Below are 20,698 nucleotides of genomic sequence, written 5' to 3'. Positions count from 1 at the left end.
GCTTCCCCTGGCGCACAGCGGCTGCTGGCTGGGAGGAGAGCGGGTTGGGGAAGGAAGAGAGAAAGCAGAGCGGCTTCCCGACCCCGGCCTGGCTCCTCTTGGGCCCTGAGCTAACTGGGATGAAACCCCCCTCCTCCTCTTGGCAGAGGCGGGGGAGCAACGGGGCCCCGCCACATCCCAGGCCGCTTCCCAGGCAGTGTCCCCAGGGCTGGCTGCCAGCCTGGCTGCTGTGGGTGACACAGGGACTGTGCTGTGCTTGGACCCGGATCTTTTGACCCCTCCAGAGACCACCTGGCTCCGGGGTGGTGCTGCAGGTGGAGGGGCAGTTTGCTCCCCCTCCTCTGCAGCCCCCCTGGGGTGTGAGAAGGGCTGCGGGTGAGCCAGGGTGGGGGGGACGGGGACCCCACTGCCGGGGTGACCCCTCCCCTGCAGAGCTGGGCTTGGAGCACGGAGCTGTGGCTCCGGCAGCGGGCAGATTTCCCAACGGCACCGGGGTCGGAGGCTGGCGCGGGGCTTCCTGTGTCAGTTTGCCAGCGTTTGCCCAACGCAACCGTTGCGTTGGGAAACGGAGGAGCGGCGGAGGGGGGGGGAGAAACGCTCAACCCCCGCTTGCCCCCTTCTCCATCCTCTCCCCGGTCACCCTTCGCACCGTCGGGGCTGTGTGCGGGGGGGACACGGAGTCCCAGGTGCGGGGGGTGCGATGAGCGTGGTGGGGGGGGACTTTGGCGGGGGTGGGGACCCTCCTGGGGTGGCAGGAGGGGGGGGGCGGGGGGGGGGGCACCCCAGGGGGACCCCACCCTGCTCGGGGCAAGGAGCTGGCAGCGCTCGCAGCGCCCCCCCACCCCGCCCCAGCTCCGGGGATCCCCCTTTTTTGGAGTCCCCCCGCACCCCACAAGAAGCCGCCCTGCGGTGGGGCGAGGGGCGGCCCCGGGGGTTCGGGCAGGGGCGGGCGGGGAGCGCCGCGCCCCGAGGCCCGGGTGAGGGGCGGCGGCAGTGGCGGGCGGCGCCCGGCAGACGGAGCTGTGCGGGAGGGAGGGAGGGAGGGAGGCGGGAGCACCGGCGCGGCCCCGACATCCCTGCGCATCCCGCAGCCCCGCCGGGGATGCCGCCGCCCGCCGGGCCCTGAGCGCCGGGACGCCGGCGGCTGCCGGCCCCGCTCCGCCGCCCTTCGCCCGGCCCGACCCCGCCGGAGCCGCCGCCGCCGCCGCCGTCGCCGGCTCAGCCCGCCGGGAAGATGGAGTGAGTACCGGATCCGGCCGCGCCGCCGCCGCGGGACCCCGGCACCGGGCCGCGGCCCCCCCCGCCGTGCCGCCGGCCGAGCACCGCAGTACCGGGGCGGGGGACGGACCCCCGGGTGGCGGGGCTCGGCACCCCCGCAGCGGGGCTGCGGGAACCCCACACCGCCGGCTCACGGAGCCCATACCGGGGGCTCATACCCCCGCCCAGTGACGGGGCTCGGGACCCCAAAACCGGGGGCTCGCATCCCCCTTATCCTGGGGACTCAGGACCCCAAACCAGGGGCTCGCATCCCCCTGATGCCAGAGCTCCTGACGCCAAAACCAGGGGCTCGTATCCCCCCGATACCAGGGCTTGTGACCCCAAAACCGGGGGCTCACATCCCCCCCCCTCCCCCCAGATGCTGGGGCTCAGGATCCCAATACCGGGGGCTTGCATCCCCCCAGTGCTGGGTCTCAGGACCCCGATACCGGGCCCTCGCGTCCCCCAGATGCCACTCAGCAGGTGCTGCCCCTCCCTGGGTCCCTGCCCGGCTGTGGGGTGCCACGGCACCAGCTCGGGGTGCAGCGACGGAGGCCCCGGAGCAGGTGTGGGGGCTGTGGGGGGGTGAGTGTCCGCTGGCGGCGGTGCGGGAAGTGGGGAGGGGGGTGGGAAGGGCGTTTATTTTTGTGTTTTGAACCTGTTGTTGCTGCTGCGTGTGGCTGGGGCGAGTGGGTGGCTGCGAGCCACGGACCCCTCCCTGCGCGCACCCCCAGCTGCTGCCGAGGGACCCGGCTGTGGCGGGGGGGATCCTCCAGACGCGCTCCGGCCCCGGCCTTATCCTTTGTGTGCGGTGGCGGTGGGGCCCTGCCCGGTCGGTCGGTGCTTGCGGGTGGGCTGGGAGCCGGACAGGGGGCTTCGCGGGCGGGTGGGGGAAGAAGGGAGCAGGTGGAGGCCGTTGGGATCTGGAGACCATCCTGATTTTGCCCCCTGGGATCACCAGCAGCTCCCACCTGCAGCGTGGTGGTGCCGGGAGAGCAGGGGGCTGCTCGGCTGCTCAACATGCCGGGTAGCAGCGACAGCAGCCGGCCGGGCTTGCCCTGTCTCTCCCAGGCCTTTCCTTCCCTCCCTCCTGGGGCTCCAGTCCCCGTCGTGGCAAACGAGGGTCCCCCCCAGCATCTCCTGGGTTTGGCACTGGGGGCTTCCCGGGGGGACAGCCAGCTAGCCAGACCCTCCACTCCTCCGCCTCGCCTCACACCGGTTAACCGGCCACTGGCTAGCGAGATGCCGGGTGCTCAACAGGTCCCGCCGGCCATCGTCTGCCTCCCACCTTGGGAGCCCCGTGGAGCCGTGGGGCACTGGCGAGGGACGGGGTGGGGGTTTCCTGGGGCTGGGGTGGGCTCTGGCTGGTGCAGGGCTGAGAGCGGCATGGGAGGCTCCAGCAGGGGCCTGGGGATGTTTCGGAGGCTGGGGGGCAGCATCTGTGGGGCCGGGGGCTGCCCTTGCTGCTGGAGGGGCCGGAGGCTCTGCGGTGCGAGAGCTCGCCCGGGCAGGGCCGCGGCGTTGGGCAGCGCCTCGGTGCGTCGCTCCCTTCAGGAAAGTGCCTCTTTGGGGAGGAAAACGTGTGCGTGATTTGCCAAAAGGCAGCAAAGGAAAGGGCCGAACCGAGGGGCACCGTGTGCCCTGGGGAGCGGGATGAGGAGCTGCAGGGAGCGGGAGCGGGGTCTTCCCTGGGGTCGAGGGCTGGGGTGGAAGGGGGGGACGGTGCCGGGCTGGATGGCAGCTCCCGTCCCCGAGCTCCGCGTGCTGCCTTTCACCCTGCTCCGCTCTTCCCTGAGCTCCTCCGGCAGCCGAGGCTCCGGACAGACCTTCCCGGTGGCCTCCGTATGCTGCCGATGGCTCTTCCTTTTGAGTTGAGACCCCGCGAGTGACCCAGGGCAGGGGCTCTCCCCCCACAGCCGTGGGTGCGGTGGCTCCTGGGCAGCGTGCTGCTGGCCTTGCCTCGGCTCCTGCTTTGCCTTGGTGCGGGCAGCGGCTGGAGAAGGGTCCTGGCTACCGGGAGCCGCTGGTGCCCGGTGAGGTTTGGCTGAAAGCTTCCAGCTCTTGGAAAGGTGGCGCTGGTCCCGCCGGGGCTGCTCCTCTCTCCTCCGCTCACGCTGCCATCGATGCTCTCGAGCAGCCGGAGATTTTGCATCTCCATGTCTGGACGCTCCCGGAGCTCGTCCGGGCAGGTCGCTGCTCTCCCCTCCGGGTCTGGGGTCACCTCGGAGCGGGGGCTCTCCCGTGCCTCCCCTCCCGACCCCGATCCGAAGGCAACCGTTGCACCCAGGGGAAGGAGGGACATTTCTGCCTGAGGGGTGACCTGGGGCACAGCCCTTCGGGAAGGGACGCGGGGTCCTGCTCTCCCCGTCACGTGGCTCTGGGGAGAAGATAATGCTCCCCAGCCTGGAGCGTCGCTGCCTCCCGGGAAGCTGGAGGGGGTCAGGTCTGTCCCTGTCCCTGTGCGCAGCTGAGGGGACGGCACCGTCACCCTTCTCAGCTCTCCCAGAGGAAGCCATAAAGCCCCACCACCGGCAGCCGCACAACGGCACCCCATCCCCAGCCGGGGCCGGTGGATCTCAGGGCTCAGAGTTCGGTCACTGCCATGAAACGGGGCCTCTCAGCCCGGCAGGAACCGGAGCGGGTTTCCTGGGAAGCTGCCGGTGTTGGCGTTCCCGCTTCCTCACCACAAACAGCCCCTTTCTCCGTGCAGGGTCGGTGGTTCAGGCGGTCTGCGCCGTGCCGGGAGCCGTGCCGGGGCTCAGTCTCCAGCGGTGGAGGTGGTGGCAGCGGGGAAGGGAGGGAGGAAGGCCGGGGAGGCGACGTGCGCCGGGGCAGGGTCGGTCGGAGGCGTCGAGCTCAGGGCTGGAGGCAGAGCCCTGGCAGGAGCCCGGTTTCCCCAGTCTCTTCATCCGGAGCTGAGCGAGCCCCCGGGCCCCAGACAGAAGCCGCTGTCGGGGGCGAGGATGAGGAGAGAGGAGCCGGGCGGATCCTGCCCCAGGTGTTTCCTGGCGGAGCACGGCTGGACCCGGGCTCAGCCCAGCCCCTTGGCTCGGCGCCGAGGACCGAGCACCCCGTGGGTGCCGGGGGCTCACCGGGGTGTCCCTGCCAGGAATCCAGGCAGGAGCCACGTTCCTGCTAGCTCCTTGGAGCCTTGCGTGTGTTTCATGGCACTGGGGTGGGAAAGCCGCGTTGCCTGGTGTGAACGGGAGCCCAGGGACAAACTGAGGTGGCCAGGGCCACCCCAAGGTGGCGGGGAGCCGGTGGCAGCGTTCCAGGCCCTGTCCCAGCCGGTCGGTGCTCCCAGGCGCAGGGAGAGGCCGGCTCCGCTCTCGTTCATGCGTCGTGGGGGAGTTTCCTGGTGGAGCCTTGCTCCTCTAACTGGAAGGGAGCTGGAAACCCAAGTGTTTGGAGGGCACTTGAACCATTGTTTGAAAGATCTGTAATTTTCCAATCAAACTCCCTCCCCAAGCCTCCGTTCATCAAATATTCATGGGATCCATTTTCTCCTGGCACTCCCAGCCCACGTCTCAGCCCGAAGAATCAATCAGGCAGCTCGGCTTGCTCTAATGCATCCTGCGTTTTTTCGGGAGCCCTGGGGCTGCCGTCTCCGCCTCCCGCCTCCCCCCATCTCCCCCCCCACCTCCCCGGCCAGTCGTCCCCCCGTCTCCTCCCAGGGTGGCAGCGGTGGATGGGGCTCACGGGGAGGGACGAGCGGGACCGAGCGCTGGGGTGATGTGGCCGGTTGCGGGCAGGGCAGGAGCGGCCCCCGTGTCACCGGGACCCGAGCAGGCGGATGGGACCCAGCACCCGGCTCCCTCCTCACCCGAGCCGCTGATTTCTTTGCCTTCGCGATCGATGCGTGCCGGCCCCCCTTACTCCCGGGGCTGCCGCGGCCCCCTCCCCTCCGCGCCCGCCGCCAACCAGGGCGTTCGATAGCGGCCCCGCTGCTAATGGCTGCGTGACGGAGGCTTCGCAGACTCCCCGCCGGCGCGCTCCCCACGGCAGCGTCGCTCCGGCCAAGGGGCCCGGCTTTTGGCATGGGGACAGTGGTGTAAATCAGTGTGGGTCCCTCCATTGCCGCCGGCGCTGCCGTTTACACGGCAACTCACACCGGGGCCTGTCTCGCCCAGGGTGGTGGCTGGCCAGCGTCAGTACGGGGGTCCAGGCGGTGGGGGCCCCCCCAGGGCTCTCTCCCTGCCCACCCCCTGGCTCGGAGCTGGGCGGGTGGAAAGGGAGCGGAGGTCAGGGGAGCGGAGGAGCCGCTCGAAACGGCTCTTCGCACATTTGGATGAGCTAATGGGAAAAAAACAGAGGAAGGCAAATAAACATTATTGTTTCATGTCAGGCGGGGAGGAGACAAAAGGTCACGGGCTTCCCTTGTGATGGTAGGAAACGGCAGCCTCAGCAGGGCTGGAAAGAGCTGGAGAGCCGAGGGGGAGCGGGTGCGAGCCCGGGGGCGCCTGCGTGCTCACGCGTGTGCGGGGTCCGTCCGTGGGCCCCGGGGACTGCTGCCTTTGCAGGTGGGAGTTCCCGGGACATCGTCCCCCGGTGCCGCCAGCGTCCCCGGTGCCGCCGGCCTCGTCTCCCGCGCCACGGACCGTGGCTCTCCCTGCCATGCGGTGCACGCGGGAACGGCTCCAGGAGCTGCCGTGGGACACGCGCGCCCTGGACCCTGGGCGGAAAACCATGAGCCGGTTAACGGGAACTCACGAGAGCCGGTGAAATGAGGGGGGAGGCAGGGCTCGCTGCGGGTTTCTTTCCGGGCCTGGTGGGTCCTGAGGGGCTCGCTGGCCCTGGGCTCGCTGGCCCTGGGCTCGCCTTTCCACCCCTCCCGGCACCCGGGATGGACACGGAGCTGCCCCGTGGGGGGGGTCCGGTGCTGCTGTGGCCTCGGCCGGCGGGGGGTGCGGGGGGTGCTGGTGCCGGGTCGCGGCGCTCCCAGCCCCGGGGGGGCCCCTCGGTCCCTCCGCCCGCCCCGCGCATCCCGCATCCCCCCTCCCGCCGGCTCGCCCGTTGCCATGGCGCCGTTGCCATGGAGCCGTTGCCAGGGAACCGCCTCCCGGCTCGGCGGAGCCATCAGTCACCGGGGCTGGGGGCTGCGGGGGCCCCACCGGCAACGACCCCGGCCCGGGGGGGAGGTGGGGGCCGGCACTGGCCGCTCTGCTCCGTGCAGGGGCCTCCCCCACCCCGCACCCCCGGGGCTCCGCTTTCCTGTCCCCCCCCTCCTCCTCCGGCAGCAGGGTCCCGTCGTGCTGACCCCCAGGGACAGGGCGGGGGGGGGGGCTGGGGGCATGGGACCCGTCCTTCCACTCAGTGGGCAGGGACCTGGGGGCACCAGGGTTGTCCCCACCCTGTCCCCCTCCCGCCAGGGTCTGGCAGTGATGGATGAGCCCCCCCGCCCGGGGCGGTAGCTCGGGTCGCAGCAGGGCGCAGGGTGCGCAGGGCGCTGGGGCTGGGGGGGGGGCGGGGCAGAGGGCGCAGCGAGGGGCATCCAGCCCATTCCATTGCGCGTCTCTCCCTGGGCCAGGAAGATTCCTGGCGTTCAACCCGGGAATGCGGAGGCTGTAGCAAATAATGGAAAATAAAGAGGATGGAGGAGGGAGGAAAAGCAGAAGAGAAGGCTTCAGGAATGCCGGAAAAGTTTGGATCCGTCGAACGGGGCAAGATCCAGGAGAGAAACAGGCCATGGTCCAAAGCCTTCCCAGCTTGGGATGCCAAGAGCCGGACTCGGGGGTTTGGGGGGGGGCCTGGCCCCGGGTGGCCACCAAGGGCAGCCCCAGCACCGCGGGGCTGGTGCCAGCCTGGCCCCATGGCCGCTTGGGGCAGGGCGCGGGGCCGGGGGGGGGCACCTTGTTCCTCCCTTCAACTTTTGCACACAATCTGTGTCTGCGGAGAGCCGTCCCGGCTGCCCCGAATCCCTGGGGGGGTCGTCACTTGTGTAGGGGGGGGAAGGGGGAGTTTTTACCCCTTGGGCCGGAGCCCGGGGCAGGGCATAGGGCCGTGATGCGGATGCTGCTCCCAGCGCCCACTCCGTGCTCCGTGCCAGGACCCCACATCCCGCAGCCCCCACACCCGCCCGGGGATGGGGGGGCACCAGCTCCGTCGCCGTCCTTGTCACAGCTCCGTCTCCGGGTTGTGCCGCTGCAGGAGAATGATGCTTTGGGTCTGTCTGTCCTGAGAAAATTCCTTCCCCTGTGTCGGGGGGGGGGACGAGGTGAGACCCCAGCCATGGGGCTGGGGAAGAGCAGACCCTGTTCACGGCCCCGGTGGCTCGTCAGAGGGTTTTCCCTTGGGAAACCCGCTGTCCCCAGCCCCTCTCCCCGAGGGAATGGCTCCTGCTGTGGGAGGGGTTTGCAGGTGTTCGGGACAGTCGGGGAGGGAGCGGGGTCAGCCCTTCATCCCTTCCATTGTCCCTGTGCCCAGAGCGGCAGCGGAGCAAGCGGGGACGGCGGAGGGCCTGGCGGATATTCCCGCTCTTTCTGGGTTTGTAATTATTAAATTCCCAGCCGGAGCACGGCGTCGGGCCACGGGCTGCAGGCGTGACACCGGGAGGCCGCGAGCGGCGGGTGTGCGCCTGCGCCTGCAAAGCAGCCACAGCGTCGCTGCAAACAGCACAAAAATAACCGCTACAAAAGCGACACCTTCCCCGGTTTGTTTTTTCTGGCCTGGATTTCACGCGCTGCCAGCATCCCGGGGTGCGGGGTGAGGGGAGGACGGGCGGCTCTCAGCAGCTTTCGGTTAATCGCCGGCTTCGTAGGAGGCGGCAGGCGGCGGCAGGGGGGGTCCTTTCGCCCCGGCAGCCCCCGTTTTGGTTTGGTGCAAAGCCCAGCTCTCGCACAGGCGCGCGCCGTCTACGCCGGTGGTGGGCTCGTGCGAGGGCACACGCGCGCGCGAGGGCACACGTGCGGTGAGACCCCAGCCCAGGGGGGCACTGTAGAAGGCGGGGGTGGGTACAGCAGCCCGCCGCCCACCCTGTGTGTAAAACCGTCTTTGGAAAAAGCCCTTACTGGGAGCGCGGAGGAGATCTGCCGCCCCCGCCGCCCCCAGCCCTGGGCCATCTGCGGAGCCCAGCCTGCAGCAGCGGGGGGAGAGGGATGGGGAGAAACCCAGGGAGCGGGACCGGTGCCCCCCGCCGAGGTGCCCGCAGCGTGTGGGTGCCGGGCAGCACCTCGGAGTCCGTGTTGTCTTCCAGAACGGGCACCCCGAGCTGGGCTGGGGCTGCGGGGCACGGGGCTGCCCCCGCCCTGCGCCCCGGCTCCCGCTGGGGTCGGTGCCGTACGAAGCCGGGGATGGCTTCAACCTGTGCCGGCGGGTCCGTGCCCTCCCCCTCGAGCAAGCAGCCACGGTGAGGCCCGGCTGGGACCCGGCTCTTGGCACTCGCTCCTTGCTAATGGCTTTTCCCGCTGTGCTGGGGACACGGCGCTGCCGCCCCTCCCTGTAACCCCCCCTCCGGCCACCCCGCCTGGGCTGGGACTGCCGGTGGCCCTGGCCGCTCCGCTCCCTCCCTCCGGCCCCGCCGGGAAGGGACTGTCTGCCTCCTGCTCTAATTGCACTTTGCAAAGCCCTCGGGGACGGAGCCGGGGGGAGGCCAGGGCGTCCCGCCACCCCCCCGTGCATCAGCCGTCACCGCTCCGTGCACTTACAGAATCACAGAATGGTTGGGGTTGGAAAGGACCTTAGAGATCATCCAGTTCCAATCCCCTGCCATGGGCAGGGACACTCGGCCAGGGCAGGAGCTCCCGGGAGCTGCAAAAACGGATGTGCACGTAACCGGCGGGATAAATGAGGTCCGAGAGCTCTCCCTTCCGCCACCTTGGCACCCACCAGCTGCAGGAACAGCCATGGGCAGGGATCGGAGCCGGACCCCACTCTGGGCAGGGGCGTGCAGACCCTCGCGCCCGGCTTCCTCCCTCCTGCTTGCCCAGGGCAGGCGGCCCCGGGTGCGAGGGAGCAGCCGGAGGAAGGGCTCGGCCGCGGGGATGGGAGCCTGGACCGGTGTCTCCATGCCGGTGTCTCCTCCAGAGCGGCTCCTGGCACAGCTGCCCCCTCGCAGCCTCTGCTGTCCCTTGCTCTGGGAAATAAGTGGCAATGATCCATCGCCTGACGGGTACCTCCGCGCCGCCCACCCTAATTACCGTCACAGCCAAGCACTTCGTTAGCATCGTCTGGCAAGTGGCCAACGGGCTCCCCGTGCGACGCCGGAGCATCCCCAAGGCCCCGGGCAGCCGCCTTCGGCTCCGCTCTGCGGCTCCCGGCTGCTCAACCTGCACCTGATGCCGCGCGACGTCGCGGCTCTCACCGCGCCCCGTGGGGCTACGCTGCCGGTGGAGCCGGTCCGGGGCAACCAGGATGCGGGAAGGCGGGTGTGTGGTTGCTGGGGGGGTCATAACATCCCCTTCCCGCGGCACCCCGGGGCCCTGCTGCACCCCGGAGAGCTGCGTCGGGGCCGGCGAGGCGGCTGCCGCCGGTAGCATCCCTGGGCACGGCGGCGACAGTTGGCGTTGCTGAGGCAGGCGCCGGGCCCGGGAGCAGGAACCCCAGCTGGAGCGGAGCCTGTTGCCGGGTGTGCGTCTGTGCGTGTCCGTGTGTCCGTGCACGTGCGTCTGCGTATCCGTGTGTGTGCCTGTGCGCGCAGCCCGGAAAGGTCACTATCCGGGAAAGGTGTCGGCAGCCAAGGAATGGGCTTGGAATGGAAAGTGTGAGCCAGGTTGAACCGCAGGGACGGCCAGCACCGTCCCGCTCCAGCCTCTCCGGGGTCACCCTTTCCATCCGCACCACCGGAGGAGGAGCGGCTCCGGCTGCACCGCGTCACCCCCAGGTCCCTCTCCCGGGGGGGGACGAGAGGTGCCTGGAGGAGCCGTGGGAGCGAGGAGCTCTTGGCTCCGGGGTGGCGAGGGGAAAGGGGGAAAGCAGCCGGCGGAAGGGAAGCGTTCCGCCTTTGTCCTGTTCGCTGGTGGCACAATGTCCCCATTCAGCCGCTGCCCGCACCGCTGCTCTTCACCGCTGCTCTCCGCTCTCTTGCAGGGTTGTGGAGGCCAGCACCCTTCAGCAGGAGAGGCTGCAGGCCATCGCGGTGAGTCCCCCCGCGCGCGGCGAGTGCCTGGCGAGCACGCCGGACCTTGACCTGGCGTGTCCGTGTCCCCGCGCTGTCACCAGCAGCACGTGGGGCAGAGGCGAGCGGGAAGGCGGGTGCGGGCGCTGGGGCTGTGCCAGCATGGGGGCTGTGCAGACGCATTCCCAGCCCCTGCCTCCGGCCTGGAAAGCTGCTCCGGGGCTGTCGGCTGGGGCGGGAGCCAGAGAGCCCCCCTGGGTGCCCACCCCGGGCAAGGGGTCTTAGCAGCCAAACCAGGACCTGTGCGAGCCCGTGCCGAGGCATCCTGCCCCGCGACGGCTCTTCCCAGGGATGCAGGATCCGGCAGGGCTTGGCTGCTTTGCCAAAACCGGGACAGAGCAAGCAACGGGCGGCTGGGAGGTTTAATTAACGAAGCAGCGGCTCGATGAGCCCCGAGTGAGAGTGAAATGAGTGCTGATCCCCGCCTTGTCCTTTCCCGGGGAAGGGCTGGGGATCGTGCAGGATCCGTCCCTGCCCACTGTGGGCGCCGGTAGTTGTGGGCGCTGGTAACTGGTTTTAAACCCCGTGGCTGCCCCGCAGCAGCTCCCCTGGCCCGTCCCGCTATCGGCCGATCTCCGCCACACAAAGGGCAAATTGTTCTGGGCCGGAGGAGAAAGAAAGCGGGTGACGCTTCCCGGGCTGGGACGGACTCTGCTGAAACAGTCTGGACCGGTCCCAGGACGCGTGGTGAGGGGGGGCCGGGCTGGTGTCCCCCCGGCCTGCGCTGGCAGCTCGCTCAGCGGGGCCGGCCGAGGGGAAGGTGACATTTTGAGACGGCGAACAGAGTCCAGGCTCTGCCCCGATTTCTCTGCACCCTCCGTGCCTCAGTTTCCCCCAGTGAGGGCAGGGACGTGAGGCAGGGCTGGGGAGCTTCCGGGGGGGGCTGTCCCCAAGGCCGGTCTTGCAGCTCTGGGAAGGGGTTGTGTCCCCATGTCAGACCCCACAGGAGCCCCTCGCCCCCCGCTCCCTCCTCCCCCCGGCTCGGGGGACGCTGCCCATGCTGGGAGGGGGGTGCTCCCGCCCCGGAGGCGCCCAGCACCGACCCCCTCCCCGCGCCGACCCCGGCTCGGCCGCTCTCGTCCCTCCAGGAGAAGCGGAAACGTCAGACGGAGATCGAGAACAAAAGGCGGCAGCTCGAGGACGACAGGCGGCAGCTGCAGCATCTCAAGGTGAGGATCCCCCGGGACCCCGGGGCTGCCTCCGCATCGGGGACGTGCCAAGGACCATCCCCCCCCTGCTCCCAGCCCCGGCTGCGGAGGCGGCCGGACCGTCACCCTTCTCTGCTCCCCAGTCCAAGGCTCTGCGGGAGAGATGGCTGCTGGAGGGGGCCCCCACCTCAGCCTCCGAGGAGGACGAGGCCATGAAGAAGCAGATGCAGGAGGATGAGGTGAAGACCAAGGAGCTGGAGGAAACCATCCAGAGGTAACGGGGACGGCGTGGGGCCGGGGGGCACTTGGAGGGTGGCTGAGTCCCTCCAGAGCCCCCTCGACCTTCTCCCCCGCTTCCCGGGCAGATGGGGGGCTGAGATGAAGCTCGCTCCCCGCGCGCTGGGCACGAGGCATGAAGCACGAAGGGTGCCGCCGTGCCGTGGCGCTCGCCCGGGCTCTGCCGGGAGGAGAGCGCCCGCTCTGCAGCTCGGAGCTGCCGGGATCTCCGCGGTGCTGCCGGGGCTCAGCCGCTCTCGCCACGGACCCTCCGGCTGGGCTCTTGCCGGCATTTGTCCCGGCCGTGGCCAGTGCCAGAGCACATCCAGCCCCACACGGACATCCCCCACCATGCTCCTGCCCGGGGCTGTGGGAGCCACAAACTACGTAGGGCATCAGTGGGAGCCATGAGGCTGGGGGCCAGCGCTGGGCTGGGCTCCCCGGGGGGGCTGCTGGGTGCCCAGCACCCGTGATGAACCAGGGGGCCGGTTCCCCATAGATGTCCACTGTGGCGGCTCAGCCCTTGGGGAAGGGGCAGGGTGGGAGGTTGGGGGGGGGAAGAAGCCTCAGCCCCTGCCCAGCCCCCTCGTCCCTGGCCTGCCGAAGGCGGCAGGGGGGGCCGGGAGCCCCAGCGCTGAGGTGTCCCGGCAGCCCGGCTGCCCTGCAAGAATGCAATCAGTCACGGCTGTGCCGTTAATTACAGAGCATCGGTGCAGAGAGGGGTCAGGCACGAAGGGGCCTTTGTGTCCGTCTAATGGCGCGGTGCATTCCTCCGCCAGCGCCTTGCGGGGAGACGGGAGTTAAGGCTGGGGGGGGGGGTGGGTCTGCCGGGGGGTGCTGCCACCGTGCCGACCGAGGGGCCCTAATTTACACGGACATGAATCCGTGGGGACTCCCCCGACCTCCTGCCGCGCCGCGGTGGGGCCCTGCTGCCACCGCAGCTCTTGGCCGGGCTCGGTGGCTGGGAACGGGCCGTTGTCCTCGTGGGAAGCTCGAACAGGCTTCAGGTGACACGTGCGGGAGCCGAACGGTGACAGAGCGGTGCTGCTCCGTGCCACCGAGTGAGGGCACACAGTGCGTGGCGGGCTCGGTTGTCCCTGCCGTGGGGTCGGTCCCCCTGCCTGGTGCCCGCGGGGTGGGTTTCTCCCGTCCGCTTGGGCTGAGCCCGTCGGCTGAACGGCCACCCCCATTGCTCGGTGGCCACGGAGCTGCGATGACGGCCCTGAGCATGGCTCGCCCCATGGAGATGGGTGGAGGCACACGGCCGAGGAGCACCTGGGCGAGGGCAGCACCCGCTGGCGGAGCCCCTGGGTCTGTTCCAGCAAACGCACGCTTTTCCCCTGCAAAGAGACGGTGACGGCTGTGCTGGAGGTCCGTCTGTCTGTCCCTGGTGCTTCGCGAGCCCAGGGGCTGGTGCGTGCCTCCCCTCTGCCCTGCGCCATGTCGTTGGCCTGTGTTCGCAGGGCTACTCTGGCTGCCTGCACCCTGGCTGCCTGCACCGTGCTGCCTGCACCCCGGCTGCCCGCAGCCTCTCAGCCCCCGACTCTCCCCACAGGCTGGAGAAGGAGCTGGAGACGCTGGAGAACGGCAGCTCAGCGGCTTCCACCAAGGAGAACCTGGCGGAGGTGGCGGCGCCGGCCAAGGAGGAGAAGGTGGAGGCCGTCCCCAACACGCAGAAGGTGGGCACGGACGCGCTCCGCGGGCAGGGCTGCGGGGGGAAATGAGGGGTTGACTGGGGGGGGTCAGCGCTTGCTCAGCCCCCAGGGCTGGTTCTTGCTGCCGGCGCGGAGCAGGGAGCTGCCAGGGTGATGGCACGGTGGGGTGATGCTGCGACCGGGTGGCAGCGGGGCATTGGCACGGCGGCGGTGGGCTCCGGTCCCAGCCGTGATGGGGGGATTGGCCACCTATGTGTCCCTGTCCCCCTCGGAGCCCCTGCCCTGCTGACCCTGTGCCAGGGGGACCAGGGGTCCCTTGTCCCGCTGGGGCTGGGTGCGTGGGTGGCGGGTGAGCGGCGTCTCCCGGCAGCTCCTAACCTCTCCCTTCTGTTTTGCAGAGTCCCCTGGGCACAGTCAAGGGTAGGTGATCCCCGCCTCAGCCGCGGTTCCTGCTCTCGGGGGGCAGCACCCACCGCCCCATCGTGCTGCCCCAGCTCTGGGTGGGGGGAAGCCGGGGCAGCCCCGTCCCCACGTCCCCTGTCCCCTCTCGGGCAGCGGTGCCCTGCGATGGGGGAGCCCGTCCCAGGCAGCAGCCGCGGGGGACACACGCCGCCCTCCCCGGGGCGCATCCCATGGGTGCACGGACGAGCGGGTGATCGTTTTGGCTCAGGCGGTTGCCTCTCCTCTCCGTCCCCAGCCGAGAAGAAGGTCTCCAGCAGCCCCATGAAGGCGGTGGAAGGCACTGACATGATGAAGGCAGGTGGGTGCCCGCTTCCCCGGGAGGAGCGCTGCTTCCCGGTCGCTTCCCCCCCTCCCCGATCCCGCGCCGCCCCTCGGCTCGCTGCCAGCTCCGCAGCCCTGCCGCCGCCGCTCCCCACCGCTCGATGGCTTTCCAAGCCCAAGGCAGAGCACGTCGTTTATTTGCAATCAGAGGGGTTTGGTTTCGCTTCTCCCCCGCGGCTGGTTCGGGTCCCTTGCCCTCACTCCCCGTTCAATGTCTCTGCTCCGGTTTCATCCTTCACCTCCCGCTCCATTTGCGGGAGAAGCGGCACGGTGGTGCCGGCATGGCTGATGCCGCGCCAGCGCTGGCGGCCCCGTGGCTGCCGGTGGGGAGCTTGCAGGGTGCTGAGAGCACGCAGGGCCGCACGGGGCCAAGCTACCCGCGCTGAGGGGGGTCAGATGCGCTGCTGGAGAGGTTTGGGGGGACGGCTCAGACCGGGCTGTGGCACCGGCGCTGGGCAGAGCCTGTCTCGGGGTCCATGGAGCGAAGCGTCACCGGAAGGAGGTGACCCCGGTGCCAGCAGGGACTGGCCGGGAGGAGGAGAGATGCTGAGGATCGCCCGTGCCATGGGGCCAGCAGAGCTGCCCCAGCGCCCTTGGCGGGGGATGCCACCTCCCACGAGCGTGAGCCTGGCTCCTCGCCCAGGCCCCCGCGGCCAGCGCCGCTCACCGGCCGGACAGACGGACGCAGCACCACCTGCCATGGTGCCTCCAGGACCTGGCTGAGCCCCAGCTCGGGGGACGCAGAAGCCGTGGAGGTAAGGGGATGCCGGCAGTGCCAGGATGGCCCCGCGGGTGCCGGTAGGAAGGCTGTGCCCGGGATGTCACACTCACCTCTGCCATTCACCACTCCTCGCTGCCGCCCGCTGCCTCGCTAACGCCGCTGAGCACCGCACCGCACCGCACCGCACCGCTGCCGCCGCACGCCTGCCCTGCTGCTGGCCGCTGAGCAGGGGCTGGGGAGGGCCGGGGCGGCCGTAACGCGCGCTGTCCTCTTTGTGTCCCAGCCATGTACTCGGTGGAGATCACGGTGGAGAAGGACAGAGTGACTGGGGAGACCAAGGTCCTGTCCAGCACCACCCTGCTCCCCCAGAACCACTGTCTGCAGGGGGTCAAGGTGTACGAGGATGAGCTGAAAGGTACGGCCCGTCCCACACCGCTCGCCGGCATCAGGAGCACAGGGCAGGGACGAGGGAACGGCCACCCGAGCATCCCGGCGGGCGCCGGGGCTAGGAAGGGCTGGGGCCGCTCCTGGCCATCCTGGCCAGCCCTGTATGGGAGACTACCGAGGGCAACCCCTCGCCGGCCCCAGTCCCGCATCCCGGCCAGCCTGGCGTGGGATCCATCCCAGCAACATGGTGTGGACGGTCCCGACGGGCCAGCCCTGGTTTGCACATCGCGACCCGGCGCCGCTGGAGAGCGGGGAAGAGGATCTGCTGTGTCCAAGACTTGGGGCCGAGGGACGGCCGTGCCGGCGCTGGCAACTGGCCACGGAGCCAGGGCACGTCACTGGGGGCTGTGGCTGCCGAGAGGACGCTGGGCTCCACGGACCTGCCGCTTCTCCAAGGAAACTGTGCTGCACCGGCAGCCGATCCCATTCGACACCCTCCCTGTGGCCATGGCCATGCCAGGCCATGCTGACCTTCACTCCCACCAGCCACCGGCCGCAGCCCCCCACTGCTCCGGGATCCCCAGCTCCAAGGATGAGCCGAGGAGCTGCCTCGGCAGCAATCGGCGCGGGGCAGCCATGCTTGGTCCCGGCCCTGCCTGGCCCGTGGTCGTCCATCACTCCATCGACTGGCTGTTGAGGCTGTTGCACTGATCGTCGCATGATGCCCCAGGTCAAGTGGAAAATGCGATGAGCCGGAGGCCGCTCTCGCCGTGACGCACGTCTGCTGCCTCCATCCCTGCAAGCAGCCGTGCAGAGCGCGCTGGCGGCGGAAGAGCCCTGTCCCCTCCCAGGCAGGGGGCCACCGTCTGCCACGGGCAGCGGGACGTGGCAGGACATGGTGGGACGTGGCGGGGCAGCACCTGCTGAGCGCTTGCTGGGGTCTTACAGGTGGCAGCAGTGATCTGCCACGGAGCATCGTGTCGGCCCCGGCTGAGCCGGGCGCCATCCCGCCGCGGCGAGTGTGGCCAGCTGGGCAGGCTGTCGGCAACCTGGCAGTCGGCCGTGGCTCCGCGGGGCTCGCCGGGTCTGAGGCATCGGAGGTGCCAAGGGCTGGGAATGGCTCCTCGCGTTGTGCTTTTGTCTCGGCCTCCCCGTCTGCTGTAGCGGGCAGGGGCTGGGGGGTTTGGCAGCAGCTCCGGCCAAGGGGGGGTCGCGGTGCTGCTGGGCGTCCCAGCCGCGGTGCCGGGTTTTGGGGAGGGGAAGGCACCGCTCCCCAGCCGCACGGGAGCCGGCTGCGAGCGGGTCGTGCCAGCAGGAGCTTTGCCGGGTCGCCCCGTGCCCCCGTCCCGAGCCCCCCCTCACCCTCCCTCCTCTTGTCCCCGCAGTGGTGCATGCGGTGAGCGCCGAGGACGGGGCCCTGCAGAACGGCGCCCACCCCCTCAGCTCCTCCGAGGTCGACGAGCTGCTGCACAAGGCGGACGAGGCCACCCTGAGCGAAGCCGCCCCGGCCAAGGCGGGCGAGGAGGCCGGCAGCGCCCCGGCCAGCCAGAAGGCGACGCCGCGGCGGGAGATCGTGGGGCTGCAAGCCAAGCCGCGGGAAAGCCCGCCGGCCGGCGAGGGGACGGAGCCGAGCCGGGAGCAGCCCGTCACCATGATCTTCATGGGCTACCAGAACGTGGAGGATGAGGACGAGACCAAGAAGGTGCTGGGGCTGGAGGGCACCATCAAGGCCGAGCTGGTGGTGATCGAGGACGCCGAGAGCAAGCCGGAGCCGGCACGCAAGGACCACGCGCCGCCCAACGGCACCGCGCTGGAGCCCACGGCCACCCAGCCGTCGGGCGAGGAGAAGCCGGGTGCCAACGCCACGGACGCCAAGGAGGCCGAGCAGGAGACGGACGTGAAGAAGCAGCGCTGCAAGTGCTGCACGGTGATGTGAGCCCCGCGCCGCCGCCGGAGCAGGCAGCCCCCGCCGAGCCCCCTCCGCCCCGGCCCCCGCCAGCCAGGCACGCCGCCCCGGCACGCCGGGCTCCCGCCCCCCACCGGACACGGACCCTCTTTCTGCAGCGCCGGGGACATCCAACACGGCGTCTGCCAACCCGCCGCAGGCAGCACCGACCCGCGGCCCTGCTCGCCCCGTCCCCCCGCCCCGCGCCGCACCCCACCAGCGCTGCCCAGGATATTTATTAGGGACACCCCCCCCCGGCCCCACAGCCCACGCCGGCGCCCTCCCAATGCCGGAGACGTTCCCTCCTCTCACCGGCAACTTCCCACCCGCCGTCGGAGGACGGAGCCCGCCGGGCTGGGGGATCGGAGGACGCCGCCGTGTCCGTAGATGACTCCCAGGGAGCCGGCGGCCAGCGGGACCCGCGCTTGGCCCAGCCCACGGCGGGCACGGAGCCAGCCCCACGCCAGCCCCTCTCTCGGCGCCTCCATCACCCGCTTCTCCTGCGGGGAACAGCCCTGGGGTGTCCCTCCCCGGGAGGGGAGCATAGGGATGGGGATGGGGTGGGAGCTCCCGTGCGGCCCCTCAGCAGCGGGAGGGTGTCCCAGCACCGCGTCCCCCTCCTGCCTCTGCTGCCCGGTGGCGGCGGCTTTGCAGAGCCGCTTTCTGGGGCTGGGGGCCGCAGCATCAGCTCCCCCAGGCGAGCGGGGCAGCCCAGTTCAGCCCAGGCACCAGGACTGGGAGCTGCCGGGGGTCCGGTGTTCCACGGTGGGTGTCCCCGAGGTGCTGTGTCCGTGCTGGGACGGCGAGCAGCTTTCCCCGCTCCCCCCACCCCGTGCCCCAGCCCTTCAGCGGGGATTTCACCACCAGCACCAGCGTTTCCTCCCCACTGAGACCCGCTGGGGTGGGCGGGGGGGGCCCACGGTGGCACCCATGGGTGCTGAGCCCTGCCCAAACCCTGGGTGCTCCTGCCGCAGCAGCTGACACATCTCGCTGGCGTTGGGCACGTGGCTCCCGCTGAGCCCACCTCGGCGGGCTGGGGGCACGGTGCTGCCCTGCGTGGCACAGGGGCTGCCTCCGGGGGGGTTCCCATGTCCCACCAGCGCTGTCCCAAACACTCCGGGGCTCAGAGCCCCGTGTGCCAGCCCTGGGCTGGGGTTGCTTTCGGTGCCCGGTGCCCCACGTCAGCCCCCCCCGAGCCAGCGGCGGCCGTGCAGCGGGGCTGGCAGTGCCCGGTGCTTGTGTCCCGCAGGCACAGGAGCTTTGGGCAGTGGCCCGGCCACCAGCCAGCGCAGCTCAGGAGTCCTGGACCGAGTGCGAGTGGGTCCCTGCTGCCGAGCGCGGCCGGGCAAGTCCCCAGGGATGCCCTGAGCCCCCGGCACAGCGCGTGCAGAGCAGCCCTCCCGCTGCCCAGCCTGCCGGGACACGGGTGACAGAGCAGCCAGGGATGGGGCTCAGCCCCCCAAGGCCTTCTTTGCTCCCCAGCCCCCTCGTGTGAGCAGTGACGCCCCCCTCCCTGACATCCTCATTGCCCCCAGTTACCGCCCAGGCTGCAGTTTTCCCCCCAATGGAGTCTGCAGGGATAGGGGAGGGGGCTGCGGGGGGCTCATGGTGCTGCCCTCCTGCGCGGAGCCCAGCCGGGCACCGAGAGCCTCTGCGAGAGGCAGAGCTGGGGAAGGGGGTCGGGGCTGGCCCCCCCGGGGTGAGGGGGAGCCTCTCCTGCCTCCCGCGCAGAGGGACATCGCCGGAGCCCCATCGCTGCAGAGCGGAGTGCTGGGCTGGGTGCCGCGGGGCGTCTGCCCCATCCATCCTGGGGGGCTGGGTGAGGGCTCGGTCCCCAGTGGGGATGCACGTCACCTCCCGCCACCCCCTCGCTGGGGGCCAGCACCACTCACCCCATCCCACCCCAGATCCCCCAATCCCCCCGACCCCAAGCCGGGGCCCCCTCCCACCCTCGGCACCCCACCTGCCCCTCCGTTGGCTTCGGACCCAGCGCCAGCCCCCGGCCCCATCCGGCCCCCGCGGCGGCGGGGAGCGGGATCGGGCCCCTGCGGGGCCGGGGCTGCAGGGGCTGAGCAGCAGCAGGCGGAGGAGCCCCCGCCCCGACCCCGCCAGCCCCCACTGCCCCCCGCCTGGCTCCGCTGAAGTGCACTTCCCGCGCTCCCGTGCTTTCCACTTGTGCCGAAGCCGTTTGAAGTTTTCCCCTTCCCCGGCGCTCCCCGTTGTTTGTAAGAATCCCGAACCGAGCAAATAAACTGTGTGACCAACCAGCCTGGCGCCTCCGCCCTCTGCATGGGGACCGGGGGTGGCACCTCAACGCCTGGCACCCCCGCCCGGCATCCCGGCGTGGGCACTGGGCACGGACGGGTGGGAAGGGAGCGGGATGGGGACAGGGATCCGGGGGGTAAGGATGCTGAAGGTGGGGATGCGGGGGATGCTAGGGATGGGGATGATGGGGGTAAGGGTGCTGGAGATGGAGATGCTGGAGGTGAGGATGAGGGGATGGGGGGGATGGGGACGGGGATGTAGGAGATGGGGATGCTGGAGGTGAGGATGCTGGGGACACGGATGCTGGGAATGCTGGGGATGAGGATGTAGGGGATGGGGATGATGGGAATGGGGATGTAGGGGATGGGGATGCTGGGGACGGGGATGCTGGAGATGAGAATGATGGCGATCCTGGAGATGGGGATGTAGGGGATGAGGATGCTGGGGACGGGGATGCTGGGGTTGCTGGGGATGAGAATGTAGGGGACGGGGATGATGGGGATGTAGGAGATGGGGATGCTGGAGGTGAGGATGCTGGGGACGGGGATGCTGGGGATGCTGGGGATGAGGATGTAGGGGATGGGGATGATGGGAATGGGGATGTAGGGGATGGGGATACTCGAGATGGAGATGCTGGAGATGAGGATGATGGGGGTGTAGGGGATGGGGATACTCGAGATGGAGATGCTGGAGATGAGGATGATGGGGATGCTGGGGATGGGGATGTAGGGGATGAGGATGCTGGGGATGATGGGGATGAGGATGCTGGGGACGGGGATGCTGGGGATGAGGGGGATGGGGATGGGGATGCTGGAGAAGAGGATGAATGGGGATCCTGGAGATGGGGATGCTGGGGATGGGGATGCTGGGGATGCCAGGGATGAGGATGGTGGGGACGGGGATGCTGGGGATGGAGATGCTGGGAATGGCGATGCTGGGGATGATGATGGTGGGGACAGGGATGCTGGGGATGGGCCCTGCTGCCCCATCACTGCCCGGGCTGTGGCTCCTCTCGTCCCTGCCCAGAGGCTTCCCGCAGCCTCACCTCTCCGGCTGTTTCACAGGCACAAGAGCCACGTGCAGGAGCATTTGTGCCGTCGCTGGGGGTGGCAGAGCCCTTCCTCTGCTCGGCAGCTTTCCCGTGCTGCC

The 20,698-nt window shown here is 70.3% G+C and overlaps 1 protein-coding gene across 2 annotated transcripts; it reads left to right on the top strand.

The window, feature by feature from the left end:
- The first annotated feature begins 1,014 nt into the window (after nucleotides 1–1,014).
- Nucleotides 1,015–18,824, top strand: PALM (paralemmin). Of its 2 annotated transcripts, XM_063357882.1 has the most exons (9): nucleotides 1,015–1,239; nucleotides 10,282–10,330; nucleotides 11,458–11,538; nucleotides 11,661–11,791; nucleotides 13,349–13,472; nucleotides 13,847–13,868; nucleotides 14,146–14,208; nucleotides 15,236–15,367; nucleotides 16,725–18,824. In XM_063357882.1, exons 1-9 carry the CDS (start codon nucleotides 1,235–1,237, stop codon nucleotides 17,273–17,275), a joined length of 1,158 nt encoding a protein of 385 aa, XP_063213952.1. In that variant the 5' UTR covers nucleotides 1,015–1,234; the 3' UTR covers nucleotides 17,276–18,824. The 2 variants fall into 2 exon arrangements, with proteins under 2 accessions (XP_063213952.1, XP_063213953.1); XM_063357883.1 differs by lacking the exon at nucleotides 15,236–15,367 and having other exon boundaries at nucleotides 1,017–1,239.
- The last annotated feature ends 1,874 nt before the right edge of the window (nucleotides 18,825–20,698 follow it).

The sequence above is a fragment of the Chroicocephalus ridibundus genome, chromosome 22, assembly GCF_963924245.1.
Source record: "Chroicocephalus ridibundus chromosome 22, bChrRid1.1, whole genome shotgun sequence".
Taxonomy (NCBI): Eukaryota; Metazoa; Chordata; class Aves; order Charadriiformes; family Laridae; genus Chroicocephalus; species Chroicocephalus ridibundus.
This window is presented reverse-complemented; position numbering and strand designations above follow the sequence as displayed.